Source organism: Syngnathus floridae, chromosome 15 (assembly GCF_059516105.1).
Source record: "Syngnathus floridae isolate MCC-2025c chromosome 15, RoL_Sflo_1.0, whole genome shotgun sequence".
In the NCBI taxonomy this organism is placed as follows: domain Eukaryota; kingdom Metazoa; phylum Chordata; class Actinopteri; order Syngnathiformes; family Syngnathidae; genus Syngnathus; species Syngnathus floridae.
The window spans coordinates 11,163,959-11,181,504 of NC_142427.1; the positions used below are offsets into that span (position 1 = coordinate 11,163,959).

The window sequence follows — 17,546 nt, forward strand, 5'->3', positions numbered from 1 at the left end:
TTAGCTGTTGCTTTTCAATCCGCATTGCACTGTCCTGATCGAATTAACTCATTTGCAGATGGAATAAAATCATATACCTGTGTTGAACAATCATCTCCAGCAGATTTTAGCAGATTTTTTTTTGTGTGCAGTTTCTCTCGGGGAAATATGTATATATTCTAGATAAAAAGACTTGCAAGCTTTTTTTCTTTGGAAGAGATATGTCTAATGTGTTATGCCACCAGTGCGTGAAGGCCTTGTTTGTTGTGGTTTTTTAAGGGGTCAACTTGGTGACGTCATTAACTTGTGTTCCAAAACTCACCAGCAGAGAGGAGAAAGTCCTCCTTTCACAGTACTGTCCGCTTTGACCAATGGGAGCACCCTTTTTACCCAAACCCCGCCTTCTCCCTGCTCTGATTGGCCAGCACCGCGTTCCATTACTCTTCATCCGCTTGCACTCCTCCTCCAGGGAACAAGGTAACTCTAAGGAAGAGGAGAAAGCTTATTCTGACTTACTGTTCGACAGTGGGGCATTTAATCTGCATGCAAAAGTGAATTTTTTTGTATTTGTAGAAGAAACGCCGCAGAAGACGACGAGGGAATACGAGTGAAAACGGCGAAAAGCGAACGCGGAGAAGCAGGTACGTGAAGGGGCCGCAGGTGTGTTTGCCGTCCTCAGTTTCGGTTGTCAACCTGTCAAACTGTTGCCTTTGTCCCCCCTCTCGCTCTACCTGACGTGGAAAATATTTTTCCGACATAAATGCATCACTTCAGAATTGTATTTGCACATGTTCTGTATGGTTTTAGATGTTGATTTTAGGAGATTGTTAAATAACCGTTCTCGTAACACTCACTGACCTAACTGGTCATTGAATGCATCACTTTCACATTGACATTTCTTTAATTGGGTTTAATGTTTTTGCTAAAACTCCCTGCATGTAAGTCAGTGTTAAAATGAAAAGAAATGCACATTTATATTTTGGTATCTTGTAAATATTTAATGAAGTGTTCTTTATTTTGGGAAGCTTTTAGTTTTTGATGAATTTCCTGCTATTGTACTTTGTATGAGTAATTTTAAACAGCACTAAATCAGTTTTATATGATCACTCATTGTACCTAATGATTTGAACTGTAACTTTAAAATCAAGCTGAGATTTTTTACTTACTTTGCACCCATAGCAATATGATCTCACAGTTATACGCTTTAACTTATAATTGACCTAATTTAGAGTAGCTGAAATGTCCCCATAAGAAAAATGGTTCTCCATTCTGACATAATTAGTCCTTTGTCTTACATAGGTGTTGAGGATTTGACCTTTAGGGACCTAATTACCACTCCCTATTTCCAACAGTACGTAACAGATTGTATTGTTTGTCGGTGTCCCTTGAACTCAGTTCTACTTGTTTCAAATGGATCCATGGTTCTGAATTATGCACCGGGGAGGCCTTTCAACCTAATGACGGTGGACTATGTTTTATTAAAAGCTGGAACAAAAGGCATGAATGCCTCGGGAAAGCGGACACTGGTGTTTTGTCCGGGTCCTGAAACGTAAGCACTCATGCAGCGCCTGGTCCCTCACGGTGGGAGTGGGGATGAGCACACTGGTCCTCACTGTTCTGCTATCACTGCGGAGTGCTAACTCCTAACGCTGACCTGAGCTGACCTGAGATCTGCATAGGTCTGCTCAGGTGAAACTTGCAAAGAGATTGTCTGCAGTTCACAAACAGTTGTCAAAGCCAAAATGCAAAAAAAAATGTTGGTTAGAAAAGATAATAATGTGCAATGTGTCTATTGCAATCAGAACTAGCTAACATGGCACAACAATTGCCAGCAGAAGCTGTCTAGCTAATTTAATATATCCTACCTCGACTAGTTAGAACCTACAGTAATACTCCCACAAACGTCAAGTATGAATAATAGTGTTGTTAAAAAATGTGAAATCAATTTTCATCGAATCATACTGGACAGATAGATGATGCGACTTCTACTGAAAGTGGAGCATCAGAAACTTTTGCCACAGCTCCGCTTGTAAACACTTGCCGCACATTTAACTTTCCGATAGCTTGATGGTCTGGCGTTTGCGGGTGTGTTTGTAGAGGCAGAAATATGAAGAAAGGACGCTGGAAACAAAAAGATGGCCTTGCAAATTGAAGGGCGGAGACTAGGGGGACACAAAAGGCATCACTTCAATTTGCCTTGGGCGTTGACACAAGAGATGTGTCTTTTTTTTTCTATGTTATCCTCAAAGGAGCAAAATTGTGATATTGATGATCTACTGCAGAGATGAACTGCAACGACACCCTGCAGACCTCTGAGACGATTAAAAGGCGAGCTTTAGCTCCAAGGGTTGCCTTTCAAGTTCAAGCACTTCGCAGTCAAATTTGCATTCGTAATGATTTTTTTCTTTAATCGCAGACAAACTGTTAAAGCCCAGCGATAAGTGAATTCCACGTTGCGGTAGGCACGTCGTGTTCGGGCAATTAAATTATTATCAGTTATGGTTTTATCACTGCTTAGAAAAGCGTAAAAATGTGTGACATCGTTTTAGGTAGTTTCCCGTAAGAAGATAAAGTTGTGTAAGCTTGATTCAGTATCAGGAAGTGTGAGCAAGTTCAAAACAGGTAAACATTTTTTCTTCGGGGATTAATAAGTGATAGGGAACAGTGGAAGGAAAATGATTCACTGTGTTCTTATAACCCTCATGAAAACATATTTTGACAAACATTTTGTAATATAATTCTTGTTTTGCACTAATTACATTTCATTGTTTTTAAATGCTGCTTAATTCTTATTGTTTCCGCGATTATTTCCAACGGGTTGCAAAATGCTGCGTCATTATGGTTTGCTAATTAGTATCCGCATAAATGTGTGTCTTTGTGGATTGAATCAGTTCTAACTCCGACACTCTAACCGGCTGGAAAATATGTTCCGAGTAAGCTCCACGCTAGCATTTCAGGAGCTCTAACGTGTCATTGCCACACTCTGCTGCTCTGCAGGCTCGTCTTCATCATCCTGTCACTCATGTGCACTTGTGACTTATTGTCGGAGCCTCCTTCTTTTGTCTCTGCGGGCCTCATGGCTCAGACGTGATGGAGATAAATGGCAGCCATAGGTTATCACTCAAAGACCCCCCCATCCCTAAAGTGCATGCTTATTTGTGTGTGCCTGTTGGCACCACACCTAAACTTTTGTTTGGAGCCGTAGAACTGTCATCGCGATACGTCGGTGTCATATGTCAACGACTAAGTGTGTGTGCGCGTTTACCTTTGCATTTTTCCATTCGGAAACATTAGTTGACATCCTTCCTGGTTCGTTCCAATTTTCCATCAGGAATTAATGTTAAGTGAGTCTACCTATTCCATAGTCTAACAATCACTATCATGATTAAACATTTTAATTAACATTTGAAAATTCATTCATGGTAAATCTTTGCTGTCACAAAACACACTTGTGAATATAGAATCGAGTCTACTGATTGATCTTTCAGGGTCTTTTATTGTTGCCATTTCACTTGAGATCAGACGGCAGAGCTCCTCTTCATCCTTTGTGCGCTCGCTCGTATGAGAGATGATGAGAGAAAAGCAATTGCGGCTTTAGTGCGTGCACCATGTGTGCCCGAGGAGCCTCTCAGGTTGCATGAAGCTAATGAAAAGCTCTGTGTGTGTGATGGATGTATTGCGTTAGATAATATGACTAATAAAAGAGTCCTGGTAAATGTCACACTGGTGTACAAGCACATCGAGTACGTATGTGACCGAAATGATGAAGTAAATGTCAAATTGTCTGTTTTTCACCATCGCAACCGGTGCCAAAGTCCACAATGTGTCAAACATTTTTTTCTCTTCAATTTTAATCTGCGTCATTTGCTTTGCACTATTAAAGGTACCCCCCCCCCCCTGACACTCTTCCCCTTCTTCATGGCCGCTATAAAAAGGAGCCCATTGTGAGCCAAAATGCCCTGATGCGCCATAGAGATAAAGAGTATTACTACATTTTTAGCATATTTACACAGTACCACTCTACGTGTCATATATCTAGGGATGCACTGATAGCTGTCGCCGATACCAAGTACCGATACATGTCTTACAATAGTGATGGGAATGTGTTTTATTGCAATAACACGGAACAAAAACTTTTTTTTAATTGACCATTGCATAAGTTTCACAGGCATATAAATCTTCAAATTTTTTTATTTGCAAATAAACGTTAGCATGACCTTCCAGCTTGAAATTTGTTGAACTTGTTTTACAGCAGCTAGTAAGAATGATACCCCTGTACAATCGGTGACTTATGTAAGCGAGCGCTCCTAAACACGCGTTGGGCAAACGAGCAGTGACGCCGGTTTTATTTTATGCAAATGAAGCATTACTGCGTCTGCTGTCAGCTGCTTGCGACATAGTGCATTGTACAACAGGACAGGGATGCTTTGTACAGCCATCGCGTTTCTTCGGTTCCATTTCTCCTCTGTAGAACTGCACCCAAGATCAGGAACTAAAGTGTCATTGATGAAGTATAATATGAAAAGTCTGAAGTGCTGGCTTGGACCGCTGACAGCGCGTCCTCAGGGACTGCGGAAGAGTGAGACTCAAGAACAATAGTGCTTGTTTTCTTCCCTTCACTGTAACATTTTTCTGTAATGATGGAGTCTTTTCCCATCTTTGAGTAGGAAGTGGGTCACTCGCTGTTGTTTTTTTAGTCCTGCGGTGTTTGTCCCGAGTCTCCTGCTGGGGTCATCTGGTCTTCTGAATGTTTTTTTAACCCCTCACTCAGTTTGTCCTTTCACACGTTCCGGGTGTTTTTGTTCTCAGGCAGACCTTTGTTTATTTGTCTTGTATGATATATTGTTCTAAACCATTTCCTGTACAAATGTAGTAAGTATTTTAACCGTGTTGAACCGGTTCCTCTTGATGTTGGGTGTGTCCTCAATTACTTTTCATCATGGTTTTTGCCAAAACAATGAGTGCTTGGCAGAGCACACTTCCTTGTAGGCAGATGTCAATGTGATTTTTTTTTTTTTTCCAAACCAATGACCTGTCTTCTACCTGTATTTCTAGTGCAAAGGAATGTCTACTGATAAAGTAAGCATGAAAAGATCAGATTACGACATCCCCCAAAAAGTCCTGTGGGGTCCATAATGCAAAAGTAATTGCTGAAAAGTCATTTGAAGGTTATCAGCGGCCCAGGTCAGTCTTCTGGCAAATCTGAGTAAGCGTGGTGTAAATCTTGGTTAATCGTTGAGCGGCCAGGCTTACAGAATGCTTGATTGTGTGATATCTAAAGTCTAACGGGACCACACAATCGCTGTAAAGGTTGGATATCGTCATGTGTTTGTGCTGGATGGAGGGCAGGAATGTCCAGCTTATTAGAGTGTGACAGCAGATTTTAAGACGGCAGCGTGAGCACTGCCTGGCAACACAAGGTCCATCCAATCACATGGCAACTAGACCTTCCCTCACACTAAAACCTTCTACCTTTCTCTTCTTTTCTTTTTGGACATGGACAATAGGAGTGCCATGTCCTGTGGAAGTTCGTGTTATGTCATTGATTTCTGGGGAAATGTTATTTTCATTTATAGTAAACGATAGAGGTCAAGGTCATCAGGTTCCCAATTTGGAAACAATGTCGGCCACTTCGTGAGAAAGTGTTGTTAGTAGTGTGGTTAAGAAGCACGCCACGCGATGATCCTCCTTTCTCCACCTCTAGTATGTTGTCCATCCACATTTTCAGCCACCGTGGGTGCGTTTAAAATGACATTGAGAAAGTAGGCTAGTATGACGATGGCTCTGGCAATGTTAATCATTAAAAGAGGGCAATGATAATAACACAGCAGTTGAACGTTGCACAAGGTTTTAGTCATGACTCTCTTAATGACTGGGCGTATAAAAAAAAAAAATGTATGAATCTTTTGAGATTTTTAGTGGGGGTGGTGCAGGCCTCCAGAGGTCACCCGTCCACTCAGCCACCCCCAGCTTCCTTCTTTCTCCTCCCCCCTCCTGCCTTGGCCAGTCTCCATGTGCCGGGCTCAGGACCTTGAGAATGAATGGCGCCCGGGCTGTGCTCCGTCTTTGAAGCCAGCCAGGAATGCGAGGCCTCTTTTTTTTCTTTCTCTCGCTCTGTGTTGTTCAGCGCTAACGTGAAATATTCCCTCTGCTGCTCTCATTGTGCACGGCAGAGCCAGACGTCATCGGCCGACCAATCGCTGGCCCCCACTAGGCAGACACGGGTCGCGGAGGGAGGGAGGGAGGGGAGTGGGGGGCTTGCTGGGGGGTGCTCTGAGGGAGAAGGCACTCTCTGGAAGTCTTCCCTCTTAATGTCGTGTTCGCCTGGTTACTTGGCGCTGTCGCCTCCTGGACTAAACGTTGGGAAAGTAGAGTGGCCAATCTTGATTTTTCTCTTTTGGAGGTCACATGGACATTTTGTGCTTGAGCAGGCCCAACATTGAAACTTGAGGTAAGTTTTGTATCGTTTTACACCATCTTTCTCCATGCAGTTCTGTGGTTGCTTGTCATGTTTTGTCTCAGTTGCGTGTGGGGGTATTTGTCACCCCGTTTGTGCCTCACCCCCACATTACTCCCCTTCTCTGTACATTGTGTCGCTGCCTGTCCCCTCCATCACTTCCACTTGAGCGCTCCCGTGTTTCGGAGCCTCTCTCACTCGCTCTCACTTTGCCTCCGGACTTGCAGATTCGGAAGGCCTTCATAAACACATGAAATCCACTTGAATCATTTAGTTTGAACACATTTGGCTTTTTTGTCTCTATACAAGGATCATCTGAGTTTTCTTTGCTTTGCTATTTCTCAGCCACTTGTGGTTTTTTTTTTTTTAATTGGCATTTTCCTGACTGGAAAAGACATAAATTAGGTTTTAAGACTTTTAAGAAGTTGTGTTGAGTAGCTCTTGATTTACCTTCAACCAGTCTGCAGTCGAAAATAAGAAACTTGACAATAGCTACATGCAAGTCCACATTAATAAATCAGAATTTTTCAAATGTCCATCCATAATCTCAAACGAGACAAGTTTAAAATAAATAAAATTCCTTTTCTTGTCCACATGTTAATATATAAATACTTCTAATACTTACAAAACATTTTCAAGCATCTTACATGTTGACGTACAGCTAAACTGTTTCTAAAATATGACATTTTTTAAAATACCAGCCAAAACATGAATATAAAAAGATGCTACATAACTGATGTGCACATCTCTTCCGGTTAGCATCATTCAAAGTGCATCATCTCGACGAACTGGTTGACTTGTCGTTGATGATGAGCACACAGGTCATGATGACAACACAATAAATACACAATAATTGTCATGATGCTGGCATGAAGCCGCTCGTTAACTTGCAGAGGTATATTTCACAACCTTTTAGGCTCTAATCACAGTAAAATACATGTTTACCTGCTCTACTTAGTCATTTCGTGTTCCAATGAAAAAATACAGGTGACGTGTATTACAGGGAGGGCAACAATGCCTTTTAAAGAGGTATTAAGTGTCACATGAGCATTCTTGTTGTGCACTGTAGTTCCGCGGAATCCAGAGAATGTTTTCACGTTTGCGCTGCAACGTGCTCAGCCGACCTCAAGGTCTAATTAGAGGCCCCGGTTGATGCAAAGTATCAGGGAAACTCCCTTAAACAGGTGATTAATTGTTTTAACCTCCAAAACCGAGTATGTTGATTTTAACGATGACTCATAAGCTTGGTTTGTGGGCCAAATCATATTTCAGGCTAACAGCTGCTCTCCATTTTTGTTTTCTTCTGCAGGTACTTAAGAGCAGACAATTCCCAGAGGATTTGAATAAACCAGGAGGGGGTGGGAAAATGACCTAATTAGCGAGCGACCTGTGCGGTGCACAACCTTGTGCAAATGTGTTGGTGGCACCTTGCCCACTTGCAAGACAGATGTCACTGCACTCGGAAGTAAAGCTCCACTTCTTCATCCTGGACATCTGCAGCGTTATTCCATGGATTCCTACAACTTCCACTTTGAGAGAATGAGCAACGTGGACCTGCATCCTCTGAGCATGCCCGTCAGCCGGCTCTCCCCAGCCAAGTCCAACAGCAGCATTGTGGAACAACTTGCTCACCACCAGCACGGCAAAGGAGACTCCGCTTACAGCTCCTTCTCTGGGGGCTCCACTGCACCAGACTACCCGCCTTCACTTCACTTCCCAGACGACCTGCAGTCCAGCTCTTTCAGCCACTATGCTGAACTTAAATATTTAAAGTCCATTTGTCATCCCAACCAGGTTCTGCAGTCTAACGTAAAAACCATGGACCAGTTGTATCGATCTATGGAGGTCATCTCACAGAACTATCGCAATAGTACCCATATCCAGAATGGCAATGGCAATTTCCATACCAATGACAAATCAACACCACGGGTGGCTCTTCGGGCTCCATCTCAAGTCCATTCCATTGGTCCTCCTCCAGTCCCAGCACGACAAGATACTTTCACAGCTGCTAAAAACTTAGAGAACAACAATGGTCAACACAGCCCTGACCCTCAACAGTCCAGACCCCATACTCATCATCATCCACTCCCTCACAGAGTAAATGTCCCTCAAATGGGTACAGCTAAGCCAGAGACAAGAACCTCTGTCATCAGTCTTGATCGAAGGGCAGTGCCAGCAGGGGAGATCCTGCAGCTGCCAAGCTACCGCTCTCACGTTCCCTCTTACGAACAAAACCGAACGTCCATAAACCCAGCTCATCTTTGCATCAGCGACAACAAAGCTCTCTCGAATCAGCAGAAGGCAACAAACTTCCCCAGACAATTACCTCCCAAAGGCCAGTCGGAGCACTTGAAGCCCAGGCAGCCCGGCCGTGGATCCAGCAGAGAGGATCTGCGCAAGGTCGACGGTGTCAGCGGTGAGTTTGAGAGTCCACGAAAAAGGGCACATTCTGCTTATGATTGGATTGGTTCAGAGCCAGCTCATGGTCATAGCCCTTGGAATGCAGGTCAGGCAGGCTTTATCAACAGCAGCATCCAGCATAAGGGTCAGTTCTACTTTGTCACAGGCGTATGTCAACAATCCAGAATGAGAACGCACTCTGCATCCGTGATTGGGTGCGAAGCTGCCAGTGAATGCTCCACTGTCTTGGAAAGACCTCAGCCAAAAGAGAGGGAAAGATGTCACAGCACAATGGAAAATTTATTTATACCTATAAAAGAGGTCCTGGATGAAAGGGACACCCAGAGTTTAATCCCAAGAGGTTCCGATCAGGAGAATCACAAACCTGCCCTGTTTTCAAAACGCTCCTCTCAGAGTTGGGATTCCTTTGAGGAACTTGACACAGAGAGTCGAGAGATTGGGCGCCACACTACCAACAATCCCATATTTTACTGCGGGCCTGACAACATCTCCCGACATTCAACTTTACAAACAAAGGAGGTCTCCTCACTGACCGGCAACGAAGCGACCGACCAGCCTAACCGAGAGGAGCAGGCAAAGAGGGGGAAAAGACAACCTCTGACAGACGTAGCAAGTGATAGGATAAGCAAAGAAACAACACCGCTTCTCTATCATCTCACTGAAGCTAACAGGACAACGATGCAGTCCAAAAAGGATGCTGAATTTGCTTTGAAAGATAACGAAGCATGTGTCAGAGATGCGTCTATTACGAACGGGAGACCTCCGCAGGCGGACGTGACCGAGAATGATTCTCGGGGAGTCATCTCTGTTGCCTGTAACACCCTGGATGAGTCCTATAAAAAGTACTACAAAGAGAGACTTAAGGACGCCCAGTCTAAAGTCCTGAAGGAGACGTCGTTTAAAAGAAGGGATCTGCAACTGGCATCGGCGCATCGCTCCAGGCCGAAACCTGAGATGAGACCTCCAGCGATTCACTCTTTCTCCTCATCGCAAGATTCGGAGACGTCCACAGACACCCTCACCCCATCTGTAGCCTCTGAGGAGACAGAAAGAGGGAGCGTAGTGGAAGAGGTGAGGCAGAGTCCTGATCAAACCAACACAGAGATAGAAAATAGGAGGTCTGCAAACGTGGCCCAGCCCCAGGTACCCTCACGAATCGGCGGCCGCAAACGATTGACTCCGGAGCAGAAAAAGATGTGCTACTCTGAACCGGAGAAGCTCCACCAGCTCGGCGCCGGCCCCAGCCACTCGGCCTGTCGTTCCTTTGGCAACGAAAGCGACGGCTTGTTTGCGCTGGACAGTGAGTGCCTGGATCACGTGCAACCTGGAGACCAGGGGCTGGTGGCAGCACGTAGGAAGCTCTTTGAGACTCGGGGTCGTGCTCTCTCTGCCTCAAGCGCCTCAAGAACAAACCTGAAGCACCTGCAGCACAAGGCCCTGGTGGCCTACATGGAGCGTAAGACGGGCCAGAAAGTGGCGGAACCCCAACAGACGGGTCTTCAGCTACCAATACCCCCCAGACAGAGGCACTCTCTGGGAGAGAAACCATTCGACTGGATTCCCAGGCCAAGTACTGAGGCCAATCACATCAAAAAGAAACTCAATAGACCCCAGTCTGCAGGACGCGTTCTGGATTCCTCCACCAGTTCCATCAGGTATAATAGGAGACAGAATGGAAAGTTTGGGTTTTCTTTTTGCATGACTATTTGATATTTTTCCACTCAGGCACACCCAGTTCTTCTCAGCGCAAGCCAATTCCGACCATCCCTCAGTGCAATCAAACCATTCCAGATGGAAGGAAAGACAATATCCATCCCCTGGGATGTTTGCCTCCGTGGAGAGTCTCTTGGATCAAGCAGAAGAACCTACAGTTTTCAGGAACAGATCCATATCCACACCACATGCATTTCAGGTAGGGGAGTTTTTCTTTTTACCCTCTTCTGACGATGTTAGGAATTAAAGAAATACACTCAAAACATTTTTATCTTTGGTCTAAAGGGACAGAACATTAACGATGATCAGGAATCAGTGAATTCCAGTGAAACCTGTAGGTATGTATCAGCGCTTTGGCAAATCAACATTCATTTCAAATCAATAATTATGAGGAAAAAATTGCATCTCTTATTTTTGAATGTCATTTCTAGTGTCCACAAGCGTATGAACGCAACGCCTGAGGCCCAGCAGCAAAAGCGTGTGATAGCCCACCGAGGGAAATCCATGGAAGAACTGGGAGCATCCAAGATAACAAAGATGTTGGCTCTGAGTAAGAGTTCTGAACAGCTGGATCAAGAGGGCCGAGACATGAGGAACCTTTCATTCTTTGCTGAGGTCAGCGAAGCTCAGGGGAACCAAAGTGGGAGGAAGAAGTATCCAGCGGAAAACCAAACAGATGTTTCTGACCTGAAGGGACAGACACAGAGAAAGTACATCTTGAAACACAACTCTGACCCAGTAGATGGGGAGGATATTGGACTTAAGCCCACAACAGGAAGAAGATCCTTAAGTAGATCCCACTCCCCGACTTCTTGCCTGTCCTCTAAGGGCAAAAGGCAATCTTCTGGATCTTGCAGTCCTCCCACAGATAAGTTCCTGTCCAGCAAACCTCCCATCGAGGCGTCTTCTTACCGGCATTCCCCGAGAAGCCAAGAAAGCAGTGAGAGGGAGGCGAGGTCCATCGTGTCTCCCACCACACAGATAAATCCACTTTGTGAAAACAGACCGAGCTCCAGGTGAGATTAACCAAATCAAAAAAAAAAAAAAATCACAGCTTTCGAAACTAATCCATGGTGACCTAGTTCATAATTGTTGTACTGTGGGATTAAAGGGAACCTGTACCTTGAGCTTTTGGAAAAAAAAAAAAACAGTTCTTGCCATAAATAAACGATATTCATCATATTTCTTCCTTTCAGGGCTGTTCGCAATTCTTCCCAACAGTCAGTGGTTGAACCCGACAAGGACGTCCTACTACTTTCTCAAGAAGTGTCCCTGAGCTGCGGTGTGACCACAGATCCGTCCTCATGGATTCTGCCTCAAGAGCAGGAGCAGCCCCAACAGGACGTTCAGACTCCGGACTCTGTTTTCGACGAGCCTGCCATTTTGTTCCCTCCTTCCCAGACGAGCGAAAGTGTTTCCCATCAGCAGATGGCAGAGGAGAAAGATTCCAAAACGGAATACAATGAGTCAAGAGAGAATTCCGTTGAGGAGAGACATACATCAGAAGGAGAAACAGCAAATTTGGCAAGTCCCTCCAAGAGACCATCATGGGAGGAGCTGGTGGAAACCGTGGTTAATGCAGACCAATCGCTGGCCCCCGCGCTCTATCCGTTAACCAATCGTAAGACGGCGCTGATGCTGATGGAGCAGCTGCTGTCTGAAGACACGTTGCTGATGGAGGAGCACTACAAAAAGAAACAGGAACAGAAGGGAGCTGCACAAAGGTCAGTAAGCTGGAACAGAAATTTTGCAAATAGGGATCCTGCCCCGTTCCTTCGGTTTTCCTCCTACTTGGTCTTCCAATGAGAACTTCCACAACTGTCTAGTGTTTCTTTATGAAACACTAGAGTTGTGCTCAAAGACGACGGGGCCGTGTTCCTTTGTGTGGTATCACGTGCTCCGGCACACCTGCATATCTGCTTACTGCAGTACTTGCACTCGGATTTCTGCAAACGCAAGCACGCGTGCAGACGTAGTGAGTGAGTGAGAGAGATTGAAATGAAACTTTTGTAAATAAAGAGTAAGGAGTTGTTGTTGTTTTTTTACAGTTGTGAGACCGAGCCACCTCTGACACCCGATGGCCTTACAGCTGCATGTGGAGAGATTTGCAGCACTGATGACCTCGCTGACAAGAAGGTCAATATGAAGTGATAAAACGGAACTCAGATAACATCATCCCAAATTATTCACAGTCTGAACATTTATGTTGAAAATCGATCTCCCCATTGCAGAGCATGCTGGTGTGCTACATTGAGGAGCGCCTGCGCTCGCTGGAGGAGACGCGGTGCGAACTCCAAGCGGATATCCAGGAGAACACGGCCCACGGTGAGGCTCTGGAGGCTCTGGTCCGTGAGCGCTGTTTGCCTCTGGAGCTGGAGAGGTACAACCTGTTCATCGGGGACCTGGAGAGGGTGGTCAACCTGCTCCTGTGCCTTTCCGCCCGACTGGCCAGGGTGCAGAACGCTCTGAGCACGGTGGGCCAGGACACGGACGCTGAGGAGAAGGTGAGGATCTTTAAATGAAGGAAATCAACTCCAAATCAACAAACATTTCTAGCAGAATAATCTGGATGTGAAAATATTTGCATGGTCAACTGCACTATAAAAGCCAGCTGTGTTATTATGAGCCCGTATGAGCCCAGTCTTGGTGTTAACTACTCACGTGACTTGCGTTGTGGACACTGTGGACAAACCCAGAGGGCTCGCCCTTAAGATCTTCCTCGTGATCAAAATATGATGCGTGTGCGTTCTTCCTCAACTTGCAAGAGGAAGCCTTTGTACTTAAGTTTCAGGGACAATCATAATGATCAAAGCGTGATGTGTGGATATTATTTCAGGCTTTTTATATTTCAGAATTTACACGACAGGCCAGACAAACTCTCCAAATTAAAATTCCCGCATTGTGCTGACTGAAGCGTCAGCATAAAAGTGAGAGTTTGCTCTCTCCTTCTGTCATGTTGACTTTGGAACAGCAAACACGCCTGCGAGGTGAAGGGCAGCTTTTCTCACCGCGTGGAATGCAAAAAATGCCAAGTTCATGCTTCTTAGCCTTATCTTCTCAGGTTAAGCCTAATAATTTATGCGTCACCATCATTACTCCAAACGGGCTCATGACATCAGGTTCCATCTGAGCTCAGTTCCAGGCTTCATTTCCTCCTATGTGAATGAAACGTGTTATCAAACATGCCGACTACCCGGCAGGCTCGTCGTTTGTGGCCGTTATCAGCATCCCGGCTGTTTACACTCACTCCCTCGCCGAAACTGCTGCGGCTCACCGGTTTCGGTGACGTTTGCATCATCCCTGCCCTCTGTTGAAACAAGACACCACTGCACCTCCCTTTAAGGCACTTCACTTTATCCCTGACTACACAGTGAACTGCTTTACACGATGATAATGATTTTTTTTGTTTTGTTTACATGTGTCCACAGCATTTCAGTCAAACCAAACAATTCTTATTGTGGACTTTCTTAGAAACCAAATTAGGTGCATACAGGCGTGTGTATATACTGTACATAAAAGCGAACAGACAAACGTGGAGACAGAAGGAAGTCATATATACTATATGGATGAAATATAAAAACATCTTGAGACGTTAAAATCTACGTAAAGGAAAATAAAGTAACCACTCACCCAGGCTTCATTACATGTGCTAACATGGTTTCTTCATGTTTGTTAGCAATCACTGGAAAGCCGTCACCGTCTCCTGTGCAAGCAGCGGGAGGATGCAAAAGACCTGAAGGACAACCTGGACCGACGGGAAAGCTTGGTGTCTACCTTCCTGTCCCGCCAGCTGAGCGACGAGCAGGTGCGCGACTACCGGCGCTTCGTGCAGACTAAGGCCTCGCTGCTCATCCGCCGCAAGGACTTGGAGGAGAAGACCAAGCTCGGCGAGGAACAGCTGGAGGCCCTCGCCAAAAGCCTCTGAGGGCGGACATTTTATTTAGGTAGCATGCACATCTGCAAATCTTGCTGACACTTTTCATCCTCGCTGTGCCTTGATTTCAGCATCGCGTTTACTAGCTTGAGTATGGTTCCGTTCTATCTCTACAGGAGGAGCCCACTAGTGTCTCGCACAGCGAGCCTGCAAATAATGAAGCAGAAATCATAACAGAACGAGCCACGTGTAAATCAAGGCACTCAAAAACCAAAAGAAAAAGGTGAACGGTAACAAAAAAAGCACTTTGTAACAGTACAGAAATGCACATTTCTTCATTTGTAAATCAGTCTTACTCCATCTGGCAACAACGCCTTTCTTTTCCCCTCTTTGTCCGCTACTATGAAGAATATTTTTTAAATTTCAAGGTACGTTAAGGACTGTGTGCAAATGCAATTGTAGCAAACAAAAAAAAGTGATGAATTGAAGTGGAACCCCTGAATTTGAACAAGCTGTTCTAGTTTCAAAACAAACTTGGGCATAGGAAGGCATGTCAAAGGAAATTGAAGCCATCCTATTTTAATTAACTGTACAGGCAAAATACTGCGTCATAAATCTAAAGTACAGAAAAAATACTCAGATGCTCCACTCTCATAAATGTTCCACTTCTGAGGTTCCACTGTAAGAAATAGGATTTCATCCTCAGTGTGCATTGGTTACTTGATACTTGAAGTATAGATTTTGACAAATCTTTAGTTACTCACAGAATTCCATCATTTTAGAAATCATGTTTTAACTTCCACAGATGGACGTGTGAATGTAGTATTTGCTGTGGTAGTTTGTGAACAATATTCATGCCGATGTCATGAATGGATCTGAACTCTTGATCGTCCCTCAGGAAATGACCTGAAAAGAAAACGCACATCCGATGTGTGCTGTGGACTATTTTGTATCATATATTTATGTTTTAATTCAAGGTTGTGGTTGAAGCCACAAAATGGATTCCGTTTCCCAGTGGCCCTAAGAACTTGACTTCTTTTTTTCTTCTTCAGTCTTGCTTTGTTGTGACATGCGGAGGCAGTTCACAAATTTTGACATCACAAATTTTTCACCCCCTGAGTCACACGTGCCTGTTTGGAGTTGTAAATTCCACTTTTGTTTGTCTTGCTGTCAATAAATTAAGAACCTTTCCCTTTAAATTTCACGTGATAATTTATATTCATATTTGTTTTTTTTGTGTCATAATAGTTCAGTGAGAAGCCTTTGGAGGATTATTCAGGCCTTGTGCGCCCTCTGCTGGAATTTTATTGTACTGACACTCAAACTAGTTTACATTTACATAAAAATCTCAAATCAACAAAAATGATTTAGAAATTATCATAGTTCACCACTCCCAAAAATCCTTTAATTAATAATAAAATAAAAACTTCAACATTGTTCTTTGGCACATAGGTGCCACAAGATGGTAGGTACCACATCAACCAGCAAAAAAAAAAAAAAACTGTAGCCTCCGAGAACGAATTATGCAAATGCATCTGAAGCGAGTCGTGGCCTGAACGCAGTGTCGTGTCTTTGGTCATGGGGCTCATCCCCCATCGAGTAGGACATGGGCCTTTGCTTGTGCTTCCTCCGTTGGGCTGACGTATGTGGCTGGAAGAAGCGACTTATGGAATGCAAACCCTTAGACAGTTCCGGGAAGATGTCAGCCTCCTCCAGTCTCTCAGCGCTTTGCTGGGATTTGGGTTCTCCTAATATCTCCCTGACGCTCTGTGGGGTGTCCCGGTGCAGGTAGTGGTATGCCCTTTTGCCGCCATTGTCCCGGACCTTTACATCTGCACCGTACTCGCCCACCAGCACGACCGCCACGTAGTCCTGTTGGTGCAAGGCAGCCACGTGTAAAGGCGTGTAGCCGCCGTAGGTTCTGGCGTTGACGTCCACGCCTGTGCCGCCTTTTCGGGACGTGTCCAGGATCTTCACCAGCATGTCACAGTTACCGCACTTGGCCGCCCAGTGCAGCACGGTGAACCCCGACATGAAGTCCTGCTTCCCAGCAAGGTGGTGATCCATCAGGAGAAGTCCGTAGACCTGACTCCAGTGGCCCGAGGCGCACTTGACCAACCACTCGTGCTCGGATGGCTCCAGTGGGACTGCTGAGGGGATTCTGGACTCCTCTGACCCCTTGGCAGCAGTCTTCGTCTTACTTCGGAAGGGATCCGCTTTGGGAGGTTCATCTGGGTCCGGTTTCAGTTTGGGGACCTCGGCCTTGTTCATGGGGGGCATCCTCAGGGGCAAACCGTACGGTTTGGGAATATCTACAGTCACCGTTGGCTTGGGTCTGGTGTCGAAAAACATGCTCCTCCGCAAAGCTAGCTCAAAAGGAGAAAGCGTTCCTTTGCGTTCCTGTTCCGCTCGGCTCTGTGAGTCCCCCACAGCCTCAGGTAGACCCTGCTCCTGTTCATCTGTTTCTTGACTCGCTTCCTCATCCTCTTCAGCGCAACTCTTTAAGCCCTGCTCCTTCTGCTCGGCTTCATGTTCCTGTCCAGAACGTCTCTTTGCCTTCACAGCAGTCTCAGATGGACGCTGCTCAAGATCACCAGTCTCAAGAATGTCCACTCCAGTCTTAGATGGGCTCACTTCTTCTTCCTGACAACTTGTGGACTCCTTGTCCTTCTGATCACCTTTATATTCCTGTCCAGCATGTTCTTGCCCAGAACAACACACAGTCTTAGGTGGACCCTCCTCACCTGTTTGCACCACAGTCGCAGGTTGTTCCTCTTCCTGTTGTGTCCCGATGTGGGAGCTCTGGTAGGCCTTCTTGAGCAGCACGTATGGTACACCATCGTCGCCGCGCCTGACGTAGGCGACGCTGTTGACGAGGCTCTTGAAGAGTTCTCTGTTGCGGGCTTTCTCATCATGGTTGTCGCACTCGAGCGCACCGTGAAAGCACGCCAGCAGCTTGGCTTTACTCACACGGCCACCCTCGGACAGAATCACAGATACAATGCGCTCTCGGCTCAACGACATTGTTTTTTCTCCCGGAAATAAATGAAGAAAAAGAAAGACGCTGTCAGTGTACCTTGACCGGCTCCTCCTCCTGCCTAC

At 45.4% G+C, this 17,546-nt stretch overlaps 2 protein-coding genes across 4 annotated transcripts; one reads left to right on the plus strand and one right to left on the minus strand.

Moving 5' to 3' along the window:
• The first annotated feature begins 443 nt into the window (after nucleotides 1-443).
• Nucleotides 444-15,643, plus strand: shroom1 (shroom family member 1). 3 transcript variants are annotated; one of them, XM_088398574.1, is made up of 10 exons: nucleotides 444-620; nucleotides 7,746-10,512; nucleotides 10,583-10,769; nucleotides 10,856-10,908; nucleotides 11,002-11,586; nucleotides 11,767-12,294; nucleotides 12,619-12,706; nucleotides 12,802-13,074; nucleotides 14,247-14,514; nucleotides 14,621-15,643. In XM_088398574.1, the coding sequence occupies exons 2-9, from the start codon at nucleotides 7,946-7,948 to the stop codon at nucleotides 14,493-14,495; spliced, it is 4,530 nt and encodes a 1,509-aa protein (XP_088254700.1). In that variant the 5' UTR covers nucleotides 444-620; nucleotides 7,746-7,945; the 3' UTR covers nucleotides 14,496-14,514; nucleotides 14,621-15,643. The 3 variants fall into 3 exon arrangements, with proteins under 3 accessions (XP_088254700.1, XP_088254698.1, XP_088254699.1); XM_088398572.1 differs by having other exon boundaries at nucleotides 14,247-15,643; XM_088398573.1 differs by lacking the exon at nucleotides 444-620 and adding an exon at nucleotides 6,249-6,430 and having other exon boundaries at nucleotides 14,247-15,643.
• On the minus strand, nucleotides 14,619-17,519 carry sowahaa (sosondowah ankyrin repeat domain family member Aa). Its single transcript, XM_088398575.1, has one exon. The coding sequence runs from the start codon at nucleotides 17,466-17,468 to the stop codon at nucleotides 15,966-15,968; it is 1,503 nt and encodes a 500-aa protein (XP_088254701.1). The 5' UTR covers nucleotides 17,469-17,519; the 3' UTR covers nucleotides 14,619-15,965.
• Nucleotides 17,520-17,546: the final 27 nt, after the last annotated feature.